General features: G+C 35.5%; 1 protein-coding gene and 1 non-coding gene across 2 annotated transcripts; one reads left to right on the forward strand and one right to left on the reverse strand.

Annotated features, from left to right (window-relative positions):
* Nucleotides 1-21: 21 nt before the first annotated feature.
* polg (polymerase (DNA directed), gamma) lies at nucleotides 22-12,152 on the reverse strand. Its single transcript, XM_016466742.1, has 23 exons — nucleotides 11,965-12,152; nucleotides 10,940-11,550; nucleotides 10,659-10,854; nucleotides 9,546-9,713; nucleotides 9,307-9,453; nucleotides 8,749-8,828; nucleotides 8,479-8,661; nucleotides 8,147-8,295; nucleotides 6,945-7,068; nucleotides 6,639-6,863; nucleotides 6,436-6,553; nucleotides 6,259-6,333; nucleotides 5,747-5,863; nucleotides 5,506-5,666; nucleotides 5,359-5,412; nucleotides 5,154-5,271; nucleotides 3,590-3,725; nucleotides 3,157-3,403; nucleotides 2,265-2,387; nucleotides 2,001-2,178; nucleotides 1,611-1,819; nucleotides 1,370-1,530; nucleotides 22-120 (listed from the first exon to the last, which is right to left on the reverse strand). The coding sequence occupies exons 2-23, from the start codon at nucleotides 11,503-11,505 to the stop codon at nucleotides 38-40; spliced, it is 3,618 nt and encodes a 1,205-aa protein (XP_016322228.1). The 5' UTR covers nucleotides 11,506-11,550; nucleotides 11,965-12,152; the 3' UTR covers nucleotides 22-37.
* A 454-nt stretch (nucleotides 12,153-12,606) lies between these two features.
* On the forward strand, nucleotides 12,607-12,679 carry trnar-ucg (transfer RNA arginine (anticodon UCG)). The gene has a single exon. It is a non-coding gene; the product is annotated as a tRNA-Arg (tRNA).
* The last annotated feature ends 3,263 nt before the right edge of the window (nucleotides 12,680-15,942 follow it).

The raw sequence follows: 15,942 nt of genomic DNA on the forward strand, positions 1-15,942 counted from the left end.
TGCATCACCTGTGTTCATTCTTTTCATCCCACAAATATTATATCCTTGTAGCTTGCTGTTTTCCTTTGGCCAACGAGCCTTTGGTGATTTCTATAATCTGATAAATGTCCAACGCCTCGCCTGTTGATATATAAAAACAGGATTAAGTTGCTTACCAGTGGCACATCAACAATATATAAAGAATCCATTTCTAACCCTGGTTTAATTAATACATTGTAGTCTTTCATTTTATTTGAATTTATAAAGTGTTAATGAGTTCATGTTCACAAAATGCTGCTATAATCTTAATAAACAAATGTCCACGTATGATCTGGTGAATTTTTTTTGACAGTTTACCCAAAAATAAATTCTCACTCATGTCATTCCAAACTTGTATAACATTTCAGTGGAATTAAAAAAAAGGTTTCGTATAATGTTATATAAAAAAAAGTGAAGATTTATTTTGGATTCCTCCCTTTGTGTATTATAGAAAAAGGTTTAAAACAAGATAGTAAAGTGAGTAAAGGCAGGAATAGACTACTTGACTTTTTAAAAATCTGAACAGACTGAATATGCCTGAATGCCCAAAATCTGCAGATTGGCTTGGACTTGAAGCAATTACTGTTTCTCCTAACTAAATCTGGGCAAAAGTCACAGTGTATTCCAACCTTAAAGGAATAATTCAACCAAGAATGAAAATTATCTTAACAATTACTCTCAGGTCATCCAAGATGTAGGTGTTTCTTTCAGATTTGGAGAAATGTAGCATTACATCACTTGCTCACCAATGGATCCTCTGCAGTGAATGGGTGCCGTCAGAATGAGAGTCCGAACAGCTGATAAAAACATCACAATAATCCACAAGTAATCAATGCTTGTGAAGCGAAAAGCTGCGTGTTTGTAAGAAACAAATCCATGAAGGCGTTTTAACTTTAACCTGTCCGTCACTTCTGGCCAAAATAGGAGTCCATAATCCATGATAACACTTCCTCCAGTGAAAAAGTCTATCCTGTGTTGTCCCCTCACATCAAAATCCACCAATGAACTGTTTTGGACTATTTTCAATTGTAAACGGTGCAAATGTCTCTCCTGATTCAGATGATACAATGTTTTCACTGGAGAAAGCAACGTATGGAATGAGGACTCGACTGGAGTCGTGTGGATTACTTGTTGATTCCTGTGTTTTTATCATGGACTCTCATTCTGACGGCACCCATTCACTGCAGAGGATCCATTGGTGAGCAAGTGATGGAATGCTACATTTCTCCAAATCTGACTAAGAAACAAAATCATCTACATCTTGAATAGCCAGAGGGTGAGTACATTTTCAGCTAATTTTCATTTTTAGGTAAACTATTCCTTTAATGTGACAATTGAGGCTTAGTCTGACCTTGTCTTAACCCGTATCTCCGCTCCACTCCTGTGGGGTTGGATGGAGTCACGCAGTCCATAGTCACCTCCTTCCGTAAGCACTTATCGATGTCCACCGCACTGAAGAAAGCCACTGACTGTGGCAAGTCCATCATTCCCAGTTTATAGGCGAACATGCACCTGAGTACAGACAAAAATATTCAAGCATGGACTTCACAGGGTAATGCCAAAAATAACAGGAATCAAAGTTTGGCCTTCACCTGGTGAGCAGGTTGGTGATCTGCAGGGCCAGTGCAGCTCTGTAACAATCTTCACTCGTCACCAGATAACGCACCTCATCGTGAATACTGATGCAGAAGCGCCCGTCAATGTTGTATTCCTCAAACAGCCACCGCATGGCCACCAGCATTAGATGAAGATAGTCCACCGCTGAACTCTGAACCACCCAGTTTACTCTGCTGGTAATGAACTAATGCATAACAGAAGTCTCATTAAGTCCGTTTAGCTCAATTAGCCTTCCTGTAGCTCAAAGTAGCGCAAGTCATTTCATGCAGTTACAAACATCAGTTGCAGAGGTATAAATGCTACAAGAAGATTGTGGAAATAATGAATTACAATACAAGTCATTTCAAACTATAGAGTTGTCTCACCTCATCCTGAACAGCAGAAGGTTCCAGAGCTCTGGAAATCCTGCAGCCAAGCACTGGAGTGGCTGGTTCCTCAGAGTGGGCGATACTTTCCAGCTTATTGAACATCTCTGATTCTGTACCGCCTGCCCACACACGCTGCCCTGCGAGATTCCACTTCCTCTTGCTCCCTCTGGTGGTACTTCAAGCATTAAACACAAGTTTGACATGCAGATTTGTCCAACACAGACTAGCATAAAACAGCTTGTGTTACAGTAGTCAGCAGACCTTTGAGCTGCCAGTTTGGAGATTTTACGCAAATCCTGGAGTGAGATGCTGCCATCCTCAGCTCTTTCCACCTCCACATTCAACTTCTTTACCAACCATTCCCCTTCCTCAGACAGCTGATATCTGCACATAATCAATTATTTAAAGCAAAACAATGAATACTAACTTTTTTATATTTTAAAATAATATTTCAAAAATAAAATGTAATTTAATCTATTAATATATCATTTAATATTAATATTTTAATAACTTTTTATATTTTAATAATTTAAATATTTAATATATATTATTCACTTCTTTAATACAATTTCATGCAACTTGTTTTGAATAACTTTTTATATTTTGAATAATTTATTACAACATAATTTAATGTTATTTATATTTTCAATACTTTTTATAATTTAATGTTTGTAATAATTTAATGTAATTAAACAATATATTTTTATTAGTGCTGTCAAACGATTAATCTCGATTAATCGCATCCAAAATTAAGTTTTTGTTTACATAATATACGTGTGTGTGTACTGTGTATATTTATTATGTATATATAAATACACACACATGCATGTATATATTTAAGAAAAATATGTTGTTTATATATTAAATATTTATAATATAAATTATATGAATATAAATATATACATGTATATATTTAAAATATATATACTGTATATGTGTGTATTTATATATACATAATAAATATACAGAAAACACACACATATATTATGTAAACAAAAACTTTTATTTTGGATGCGATTAATCATTTGAAAGCACAAATTTTTATACAATAATTTAATTATAATTAATACAATTTAATATCTCATAACATATATACACATTTTAACCTTTTTGTTTTGTTTTTTTTTGAGTCGTGACTTTTTTTCTTGCCTACCTACGCAGTCCTTTGGTAAGTGCGTACATCTGGCGAGCTTTACTAGCTGCTTCCTGTTGGCTTAGTCTGTGATTGAACTGCATTAGCAGTCGCTCAGCAAACGGCTGGCCGGCCCCATAAATCCGGCCATAGTTGAAGACCTTGGCATGTTCACGGCTAATGCCCACAGTATCTGCGGTACGGCTGTGCAGATCCGTGCCCTGACTTTTCTTTCCCTGGAGCGTCATCCATCCAAACGCTGTGCATCCTGGAAATCAGAAATTAAGAATGACCAAAGGGTGTAGCTTGCTCCTCATAAGAAACATGATTCGGTGTCCTCATTTGTAAGTCACTTTGGATAAAAGTGTCTGCTAAATGACTAAATGTAAGTCAATTTTTTTTTTAGGAATTTGCATCTTGGAATCTAATGGCTGGGAAAGTGCATCTGGAATACCATGCATTCCTGCAAACTGTGCTTCGCCCAGTATGGCAGCGATCCACAGCTCTTGAGAGTCCACATCTGCTCCCACCAGGTGATACCCAGGAGGCACCTGCACCATGGCCTTCAGCTCACTGCCTACACGATCTTTCTGCAAGCACACACAAACCCCTCAGACATTAAATTCCACTTTCATTCCACAATTATGGCAGCCCAATTCTGCCACACAAGAAAAAGAAAAAAAATCAGGCTTTGGTAAATCATTTTTGACGTAAAAAGTTATAATTGACCCTTCGCAGGGAGTTTGATTGACAGGCGATCTGACCGATCATTACGCTGAATCTGCTATTTTTGTCCGACAAACAAATCAGTCAGGAGAGTAGATTCACATTGGTGGACTTGAACTTGAAAAATGGTGTGTATTGACGGCTTTCTGCGGTTGAAACAAGATACCTTCTGATGTTCATTCATGTTTATTTTGTGCTATAACTAGTAAAGAGGAAGAGATAATCGCTTCACGTGCCGCTTGAACTGAGGCGCTACAGTGATCTGTTACAACACATTAAAGAGCCACAAAATGGTATTTATTTATTGTTTGAATTTAATAAAGAAATGACAAAATTTGAAAGCTGAGACTTTGTTTCATACCTAAAGTAACCTGCTCTGTCTTGTCTGTCGGCACATTGTCAGCGTCCTCTTTGCTCCACGATGTATTTTACACTGCATGAGAACATGATGTGTGGCATGAGAGCAGCATGGCTTGTCGCATGGCAACAGTAACTAAGGGGGACGGGTCTTTGCATAGAGTCAATTACGACAAACTTTTAAATTTTGACATAAAAAAGTGGAAATTATGAGATAGTCAATCATGACAAAAAGTAGAAATTATGAGATGCTACATCATAACTGACATAAAAAGTCATGACAAATTATGAGATACTATGTCACAAATATGACACAAAGTAGAAATTGGGATACTAATACGTGATCATTTTGACAAAAAGCAGAAAATAAGATACTACATCATAATTATGGCATAAAATATTTTGTGATAATGGTTGAAAGTTTGACAAAAATTAGAAATGATGAGCTACTATGTCATAATTATGTCAAAGAAGTAGAAATTATGAGATAATACATCATAATTATGATAAAAAGTTGAAATTACGAGATAGTCAGGTCATATAATTTGACAAAAAAAATCACCTCAACTGTCATAATTTCAACTTAAGTCATAATTTTGATATTTTGTCTCATAATTATAACATAGTACCTCATCATTTCTAGATGATTTACCATATCATAACTTTTTTCTTATGTGGCGGATATGTGCTTCCATAGGCATGAATGATATAGAGCTAAATCAGTAATAACGATAAACTATACAACTATATAAAAGTAATATATTAAAAATATCTAATAAATAGTATATAATAAAATATACAAGATTTATACACACACATATACATATATATATATATATATATATGATTACTTAATGGCAATAATGAATTAACTCAATTATGAACTGCCATTCACAGTGTTTTCTGGAAGGCACTGCACTCTGTAGCTGTCGTACCCGAGCATTACTTGCAGTCAGCCACGTCGGTTCTACAGCTCTGCGAGTGACGGTTCCAGCTGTGATGACCTGTGGTAAAATGGCACCATATTGTCCTTCCTCATCAAAGTCATCATGTCTGATGAAGGAGCAAAGAGAAGGTCAGACGACTTCTGATGTTTTCACTCAAATGAAAAAGACACAATAGAGGACGCCATTAACAAACCGTCTGACAGAGCGCGGCAGTTCTGCCTTACGGAGCCATACCACCTTTTGGGAGCTGCAAAGACAGACGAAAGAAGAGATTTTGGATCAGCTGTAAGCACCATCTACACATTCAAAAGACTAGCATATTTAAAAGAGACTCTCAAACCTGATGCGTTTTTGAGCATTTCTCCAGAATGACATCATCTTGTTGATCTCGAGTGCTCGTGTGGCATTGGTGCCTTGTCGTCCTGCCTGAAGCGTACCATCCTCCATTTTCGACAGGAAGTCTTTAGAGAAGGGGCTACCCACATTGTTGTCATTTCCGTCCTGTGATTTGAAACTATTTGAGTCATATATGACTATAACTTGAATGAATGCATTGTAAAATGAGGACAAAAATCGAATACCTTATGAGGCAGTTTGAAGAACCAGCATCCAGGGATGTTGACATCATTGTATGGTCCATTTCCATTGTGATAGGGACACTCGCCGTTTCCATTTTCAACGAATGAATTTTGTTTTTTCTAATGAGTAAATATAGCTATTATTACTAAAATATGTGTTTGCAAAGCATTAAATAATAACATTTCATTTTTTTTAAAGTAATCAAAATTGAATACTATTTAATTACTAATTATATTTTTAAATAACTTTTTCTATTTTTAAAAATGTAAATGAATTAAATAAATTTACTACTATTTAATATATCCATTTAATAACAATACTTTTTTACACTATTTAATTGATTTAATACTTAATATAGCACATAATGTTAACTGTATTTAAAAATATAACATTCAATAATATTTGTATAATAAATAAATAAACAAACAAACATTAAACAACAGTAAAAAAATTAATATATATATATAAAAAATATATAAACAACATAAAAAATGACACAAAATCCCAACCTAACCTTGATCCTCTTGGATGGGCCTGCTGTACTCAGTGCTTCATCATCAAACACTTCCAGTCGACTCACTTCTTCAACCTACACACATGCACAAAAACATGCAGACATGTATGAAAATGACCACTTTGAAGGAAAATACCAGCCCTAAAAACCCTATTTAGTAACATGCAAAGCTCTAACCGTCTGCCACACGGCACTGTCCATCAACATGAAGTCATCAGAAGGTGGGCTGTCCAGATACCGGGGCTGTTCCTTTCCCTTGCGCTCACAATACTCCTTATAGATGCTCTCAATTGCCCTGGAAGCCAAGTTTTAGGAAAGATGCTGTCAAGCCACTGTATTTTTTCCCTGAAGAACACAGTATTATCTTTGCTTTATTTTACCTGTATGGACATACAGGTCCTTCACTGTCCTCTGAGGTGTCCAGGTTATCTCTGCGGCCTGGTACCAGGTAACCCCAGCCGTGCTGGTCGGTGTAGTGCAGTGGAAAGCCGTCCCATGTGAGGCCCATCAGCTTGGGTGTGACCCTCATCTGCAGACTGATGAGACTGGCTCCAGGAGACCAGTCCTCGGCCTCAGACATCTTCACACACAGCTTACGATACCAGCTGAGCATAAACAACATACAAAATGTGCGCTCATGCAATGTGCTGTTTTATTAAAATGGGATAATAGGGGGCGGCACTTACCTGGGGTGGGCCGGTAAGTGCTGTCTCCTCTTTGGCAGGTAGCTGACTGTCTCTTTTAGTCTCTGTAAAAGCTCTCTGCTGGGGTGTAGACCAGCCTGCTCTTCTTCTGAAGGAGGACCTGGGTCTGAAACAGAGTGTCAATAATGTTATCCTTTAAAATAACTAAAAGTGAGTGTCATTTTCTTTAAATATTTTACATAATATTTTAATAATAATAATATTTAATATATTAACAATCTTGTAAAAAACATTTTATTACAGTATTTATTTTTTAAAATTACCGGATATTTCCAGGTTTCCAAAAACCTTTAGGAATCCTGAAGATTTAATGTGTTTTTTTTTTATTCATATACAGTACAGTTCACAGTAAAGACAAAGCTATAAAAGGTGTAAAATGTGATCAAATATATTTATTTATATTAAATGTTAAAATATATTTGATTCAACTTTTCATCAACACTTCTAATCATATACATTATTTTAAATTAATAACTTTCAATATTGATAATAAGAAGATAATAATGTTTCTTGAGCACCAAATCAATATATTAGAATGATTTCTGAAGGATCATGCGACACTAAAGACTAAAATAATGCCTGCTGATAATTCAGCTTTGCCATCACAGGAATAATTTACATTTTGAATTATATTAGAATATAAACTTATTTTAAACTGTAATAATATTACTGTTTTGCTCTATTTTTGATCAAATAAATGCAGCCTTGGTGAGACTTTTTTAAAAATATTTAAAAAATCCAAACAGTAGTGTACTTAAGGAATGTTAACTGTCTGAACTGTTTCAAACAAGAAATAAAAATACTGTAAATCAACCATGAACCACCCTACTGAATTAAAGGGTTAGTTCACCCAAAAATGAAAATTAGCTTGTGTTTTACTTACCCTCGAAGCATCCTGGGTGTATATGACTTTCTTCTTTCAAACGAATCCAGTTAGAGTTATATTAAAAATTGTCTTTGATCTTTCAAGCTGTTTAATGGCACTCAGCGGGTGTTGCAGTGGAACAGTCCACAAGTCGTCAAATAAAGCTCACGCATTCATAATAAAACGTGCCGCAGACGGCTCCGGGGGATGAATAAAGGCCCCCTGTAGCGAATCCATGAGTTTTTGTAAGAAATATATCCAAGTAAAACACAAGCTAATTTTTGGGTGAACTAACCCTTTAAAAAAAAAAAACATCTACCCTCGTTCCAGTCTTCGGGTACATTTTCTTTTGCTGCTGCTGTTGCCTCAGCCTCTTGTTTGGCTTTCTTCTTGCTTACAGGTATTTTCTTTTGCTTGAAGTCCTGAACGTCCCAATCCAAGTCCCACAGCCAGGGATCATCTTTGTACCTGCACAGCAGACCATACCAATAATAACAAAATATTGGATTGCTGCTGAGCACTAAAACTATAAGCAGAACATATTTTACACCAGGCCAGTAAAAAGTAACTGTATGTTCCTTAAAAGTGGATACATTTCCTTCAGGGACTCCATTTGGTTATTATGAAAGAAACAAGCAAGTGCATGCTTACCGCTCATCCTCCAATAACTGGCAGGCATCGTCAGCCAGAATCATCAGTGATTTCTTCATCTCTCTCTGCAGCTCTTCATAAGTGGTCTGGGCATCTTCCAAGTACCGCTTCCAGTTCTGATTGACAGGAAGGTAGCATACACCCATTTCTAGCATACCTGCAAGTGTCACTGGGTGAGGACACCTAGAAAAATGCAGACAACAGGTCACTTAACAATAATATGCCATAATGTAGAGCTGGTGGTGGGTTTATGTAAATGAAGTGTCATACCGCTCCATAAAGAGAGGCAACTGTTGAATGAAGACCTCATGTGTGGCCAAAACATCAAGAGCACAATACTGCATCAGCTCCTATCAGAGAAAACAAAATAACTTCAGAAAACACTAAAACACACTTCCTTTTTCCATTTGTACTTGCATTAATTTATAAAAAGGTATAAGGTGTTCATGCAGCATAGAGACATTTAAAGGAACAGTTGAATTAAAAATGAACATTTGCTATTCAAGATGTAGATGTTTCTTCATCAGAACAGATTTGGAGAAATGTAGCATTACATCACTGCAGTGAATGGGTGCCGTCAGAATGAGAGTCCAAACAGCTGATAAAAACATCACAATAATCCACACCACTCCAGTTTAACGTCTCCATAATTGACTCCATCAATTAATCAATTAACGTCTTATGAAGGGATGTAATGCTACATTTCTCCAAATCTGTTCAGATGAGAAAAAAAAAAACTCATCTACATCTTGGATGTCCTGAGGGTGAGAACATTTTCAGGAAATTTTTTTCATTTTTTTGCGTGAACTCTTTCTTTTACATGTTTACCTGAAAATTTGTCCTAATGTCCGCCATGCTGCCTTTCACGAACAGATCCCTTTGTTCTTTCCTCAACGGTTCACCTCCCACGTAGAGAGCATGAACATCAGCAAGGTTATTAATACTGCTAATATCAACCCATTCCCATGAGCCAATCTGCATGAGAAAATACATACAATTTGTTACCGGTTGGTCATACTGTGAACTATTAAGGCTGAGCTGACAAACGTTGCGAGGTTTGTACGAACCATCGGGCCCTCAGATCTTCGGCCGAGGCGCTTCATGTGCTCCTTCACTTCCTGTAGCCCTTTTCTCTTGCCGTACTTGCTGGCCATCCAGAGTGAGCGCTGGAATCCCGTCAGACCTGAGATTGCCATGTGGAGACTCATTGTGTCCAGGAAACGCATTTTGGAGCCCTGCACAGACCAACCCAAAAGCACATGCATGATATATAGGGTATCATATTGTTTTTTGGCCAGTATTAGAGATTTCTATTTAATTGTAATTGTTTATTATCAGTTAATATCAGTTTAATTTTTAGTAGTTTTTTTTATGTGCTTTTATCATTAGTTTTTATTTTTTAAATACTTCTATTTAGCTTTTTATTTATACTTCTATTTAATAAATTAAAGTAGTTATTTCAGTACTTTAACTTATTTTATTTCAGTTAATTTTCAAGACAACATTTCTAAGTTTAAGATTTTCTTCCAATATTTATGTTTTATTTTATTTCAGCTTTATTTTAATTAACACAAAAATTATTTCAATATTTTCACTTAATTTTCACTTTATTTTATTTCAGTTTTAGTTGTTCAGACTTTCAGACTTATTTTAATTTAGTCACTTGTCAAGACAACATTTTAAAGTTTACGTTAATAACACTGCAGGGTTTCCCAAACCTTTTTGTCAGTCCTTTTACAGAAAATATTTTCTGTAAAGTATCTCCTGAGATATTAAGGCAATATTTCAATAATTTAATAACCCACTGACATGTTCACAGTTTTCTGATGCTGGTTAACGGTCATATAACATGCAGTTAACCAAATAAAATATTTCAAGTGTTTTATTTTGACAGTTTTTATTTAAAAATTATTCATTTGATTAAATTAATTATTAGCTTTTCAACTCATGAACCCCTTGCAGTTCCTTCATAATCCCCAGTTTGGGAAAGCCTGCTGTAAAATATAATGTTCTGACGCCAACATTTGCTTTTAGCTTTTAAAATGATTAGCATTTTAGATTTCACTGTTTTAAGACCAAATAATATCGAATTTTAATACTGTTACACCCTTAGAATCAACAAAAAAGCAAGTAAAGATATATTAGAAATCAGTCTCAAAATAGTCTAAAATGAATCTCACTTTCAATAAGTACTGTTCTTTAATGTGCGCCCGATCAAAGCTCACGTTGTGTCCAACCACAAGCCTCTCCTGCCATACACCGCCCCGTGGTTGGGTGGAGTTTGCTGGGGTCTCCAGAGGGATGAGATCAGACAGCGTCAGATCACTAGACCAGGTGTATCTGTCCTCTATGAGCCTCTTACTGCACCACGAGTACCTGCAACACCAAATAAAAAAGTTTGTTTAGAATCACTGGTAAAAACCCTGGTGAATATATACCTGTTACGATCAGAAAACCTCACCAGGCATTTGGGGAAACCGCCACGGCCAACGTAGGACAGTGTCCTTCCTCCATGCAGACTTCTACATCAAACACGATAGCTTTCTCATCTGGGAAATTCACACTTTGGCGCTCTCCACCCGGCCCATACTGAGTCCAGCCCACTTCCCAAGCCCATTCCTTGGGCATCCTGGGAAGTCTTGCTCTCTGAAGCTGACTGGCCGCATCTAGGTAAGGAAGGCTCTGCTTTTGGGCAAGTAAACTGAAGTGTTCGTCGATGTCATTGCCGTACATTTGAGGTAACTTGAGTTCTACGTCAGGTAACAGGGCTGTTTCTTTCCCCCAGAGTTTATGCTGCTTCAAGTGTCTTATACTGCGTTCAACATCCTCACCTGTGTACTCCTGCGTCTGACCCCGAAATATCTGCTCCTGCAGGTTCCTGGAGAGCATCTGGATGTTGAGGGGGTTCAGACGGGTCCGATCTGAGCCCTGCTGGGATTTGGGTTTCACAGAGGTGGAGCACCATCTTACCCAAACTCCAGTTCGTATGAAGGTCTGCCACCGATGACATGATATCAGACGGAGCATCGTATTAGAGCCTTGGATGAAACATACTCACATACTTAGAAGAACCTGGTAAATGAAAAATAAACATAAAAGTTAGAGATGCATCTCAAAGACCACATCTAACCATGTCAAGACTGGCAATGTACTTCCTTCAAGATGTTATTTTTACAATACTCAATCGCATTCCAATGTTATGCATTTAAATGTATTTTAAATATTTATAATTGAAATTTTATTATATATAAAACATTATTAAATATTTACCATATAAAACATGCTTCATATATGTGTTTCCAGAGCTAAAAGTACATAGTTAGGGCTACAATGAGAAGCTCGCTTTTATTTAGTGAAGACATACATATGAGAACAAGTATTTTAAATATTTTGATCAAGCATATTTCTTATATTTAGTCTGAGAAGAATTCATCAGCTCATATCTGTCACACGGTATTATGAACTGACAAAAACAATGAAAAATACCTGATTAAACACCGCTGTATAAATATGACGCTGCCTTGCTGTCCATGCTAGTGCACTTGCAAATCAATTTCGTTATATTACAGGCAACATTTTATTCTTAATTACAACAATTGACCAAAAACAGACACATTCGGACACACTACACATGCATACTACTACAGCTCAATCCGAAGAAATCCTGTTTCTATGAAGCGCAACTTGCCTCACAGCGACACCCAGTGTTTCGGTACCGCGTGATAAAGCCGTCTATGTGACATTTTCATCAATGTCGTAGAATATTTTGCACCTAAATAATTTTAGATAGTTACTGAATTGAAAATATTTGATAAATAGTTCAAATAAAGTAATAAAAATCCGCGAATACCTCCGCTTATCCTCGCTATGTTCAGATATAGCTTGGCTGAATATTAAGTAGCTAACGTGAGTGGTGCAACGTCAGCATTAACTTACTTATTATTCATGAGATACAAATAGCTAGCCAGTGTAGGAATTACAATTTCGCTTCTCTACATCCTCTGTTGACGGCAGAGGACTTTCCTTTATTTCCAGATAAAACATAATGTCTCTTTGACAGTCGCGCGTCTACGCAAAAAAAGTAGTTAGTCAACATAACAGAGCACATTTCCAGCCTTTAATAACGGAGGCCTCGTGGCCTAATGGATAAGGCGTCTGACTTCGGATCAGAAGATTGCAGGTTCGAGTCCTGCCGGGGTCGAGATTTTCAATTTGTGTAACGTTTTGTTATTTATATGGTTAAAAGACGTAGGCTACACTCACAACTTACAAACAACATTTTACTGCTCGAAAACAGCCTCATATTACCAATCAATCATATTGCGATTACAGGTCTAATGTTACTTCAGGACTTTGATATAGCAAATTATTTATTTAAATGTAATGCTCTCACTAAAAAGAGAAACAAAATGACACTATACGAACATATTCTTACTAAATTACCTTACCAAGGCGCTCTGAAAATGTTTGTCGATTAACTTTTGTCGAATTCAATTTTCCAACACGTCTTCTTAATATTGTCACATGAGGGCGCTATCGTCATAGAAAATCAACACATCTTACAGAAAGAGACTACTACTTTCTATTTGTAACAACATTGTTCTAATATAATATAGCAACTGAATCAATTATGTGTTTTATCCTCAAACAACAGAAGCTGAACCTATTGTTGTTTATAAAACTAAACTGAAATTTAAAATGAAATCGCATTGTTCTTAAATGTAAGATTGATTTATTTGTTTTTAACAATAAAAACATTAACATATGTATTTATAATATTCATTGGAGCAAAGCAACAATTCAGATAATCCAGAGATGTCAACCTCACAGAAGAGCATTAAAGCAGATTTTTGTAAAGAGTCCTTACATATTTAAATTATGTATAAACATGCGTTTTTGTTCGTTCTAATGATATGGGGTAAAAACGGCAATAAATATAGTAAACTCAGGACAATACAGTAAAGCATCTCTTTATATTTGTTGATAATTAACAAATCTCTTTAACATACGTCGTTAACATACTGGTGATTCTCTCACATCTTCTCCAGTGATTCAATGCGTAGATTATTATGGGTTCAGTTCCGAACAAGCAAATGTTCTTTCTTTTCTTTGCCAGCATAGTCCTATAGAAGCCAATTGAACAGATACTGCTTTTCTCAGCAGATGAAAGAGCCCTTGTTAGATCAGACCCTTCATTCTGCCAAGTGTGGAGCCTGAAGAACAGGAGGGGAGGGACGTTTGCCTGTGTGTAACTGAGAGAAAGCATTAGATGGGGAGGCATGTCTTTAGAGGGGGTTTGTGTCTTAAACAAACTTCTGTTAGTCCCTGCAAAAGCTACCCGGGGGGCTGAGGATACATTAAATCATCATGTTTAGGAGCTTAGGCGTGACTCAGGCCGGCTGAAAAGCCTGTCCAGGCCTTGAGTGATGCTATTTATGTTTGGGGGGGGTGGGGTCAAAGGGTCAGGGGTGTTCACAAGCTCCGGCTCTGTTGGTATGTTAAAGTGCAATATACATATATCCTCGTGAAGAGACAGAAACCCTGCCAAATGAAAGAAAATCAACAGTTGTGGAATCTATCTATCTATCTATCTATCTATCTATCTATCCATGAGATAGAAAACGTGTTTTCCTATTGCTTGTAAAATGATTTAAAAAATAGCAAAAAAAAAAAGTAGAAACATTGTCTTAAATCAAATATGTGGAGTGTTAAGAATTCCATCATTTAAAATGAAATAAAATAAATGAATTAATTCTTATTTTTCTTAGCGGTTACCTCTTAGTGTTTGGTCTCTATGAATGGTCATGTGTTCATTACCGTGCTGACGTTTTAGGGACCTCAGTGTCATCCGCTCTCAGTGGTCACTGGGGAGAAAGAGGAAATCGCCACTCAATTAGCAGTTCTTGACCTGTCATTCTGAACTCTGACCTCTGTCATTTTGGTCCAGTTTATTGTCCTCTAGGGAGCAGCCCCTGTCCATCTGATATTCATTCATGTGGACTCCATCAAGTGTCCATTTATTGGTCTGGTCTAAAAGAGTCAAGGTCATTACCGGTAAAGAACCAAAATGCACCTTTTGTGTGTTTCTGTTGTTATTTCTTTATGGTATATTTTGAGGTGTGAATCATATATATTTAGGATTATTATTATTATTACTTATTTTAGGATTACTGATAAACTACTGTCATTTGATTTATATTATTTGTATTTGTTATTTATTTTAATTTTAGTTACATTATGTCTGAATTTATTATGCCTGTATAGGTCTTTTATTAAGTTTTTAGTTTTATTTAATTTTAGTTATTTTAATACTTCAACAAACTAAATGGAAATGAAATAATATATATATTGAATTTATAAATGTGTATGTACATATACAGTATATATGTATGTGTGTGTGGTTGTACATACACATATGTAGTTGTTTTTTTGGTGTTTGGTTTAGTGTTATGTTAGAATCATTATTATACTCATACCTTTTGTTCTTTTAATATTTTGAATTGTTTTTAGCTTTATTTTTTTGTTTTTCATTTAAATGTTAAGTTTTGAAATTTTGTTGTATGCATTTGTCACTTTTATTTAATCTCTTTATTTTTAAAATGTGTATAGGTAGTATTTATAACGTTTTAGCTTTTAGTTTTGGATCTGTTTTTAGTTGTTTTAATACTACAATTGATTGCTTCTGTTGTCCTCATTTGTAAGTCGCTTTGGATAAAAGCGTCTGCTAAATGACTAAATAAAATAAAATAAATAAAATATATAAAATTACAGGTACAATTACAATACATAAAATTAAATACATAATAAAATAAAATTTCCAAATGTCATCCATTATACAACCGATATTTGTAAAAGATTATTTATTTAAAGATATAATTTGTCATTTTATACCTATTATATTTTATGATAATAGGATTCATTTTACCATATCTCATTTGTCTATGGCTGAAAATCGTCTTAAATATTTAAATGATTGAAAAGTGTGATAGTTCTTATTTTAACAAATTGTACTAAACCCAATATAGATCTAATAGAATCCATAATCTTCAAGTCTTTAATAATCTGAAATATTGTTAATCAATGTGAATCTAATTTATGTTTTGTCTAGTTTGTCTATACTGAGGCACAATTCAAACACAGCAGTTTTCTTTTAAATAACATAATTAGTAACATATTTTATAGGCGTTTGTGCTCCTTGTATGTGAAGGCACTTAATCATGTTTCCTTGTGCTGATTTTTCTTCTTCATTTCCACAGTTGTACACATATGCACCGCTTATTTTATAGTGTCTGTTAAGAAAATCCTTTCCTTGACGAGAATTTGCGAGTCTTACTATGGCGAAAGCTTAGTACTTGAATATTAAGTGACCATCAGACGTGTCTTGGTACAACCTCCAATGGTGAAAGCTTATGTCTTGAATATTTATATAATCTCGCTGACGTTGATTTGTAACCTTCCAATGGT

The sequence above is a fragment of the Sinocyclocheilus anshuiensis genome, unplaced genomic scaffold (assembly GCF_001515605.1).
Source record: "Sinocyclocheilus anshuiensis isolate Anshui unplaced genomic scaffold, SAMN03320099.WGS_v1.1 scaffold68, whole genome shotgun sequence".
Lineage (NCBI taxonomy): Eukaryota > Metazoa > Chordata > Actinopteri > Cypriniformes > Cyprinidae > Sinocyclocheilus > Sinocyclocheilus anshuiensis.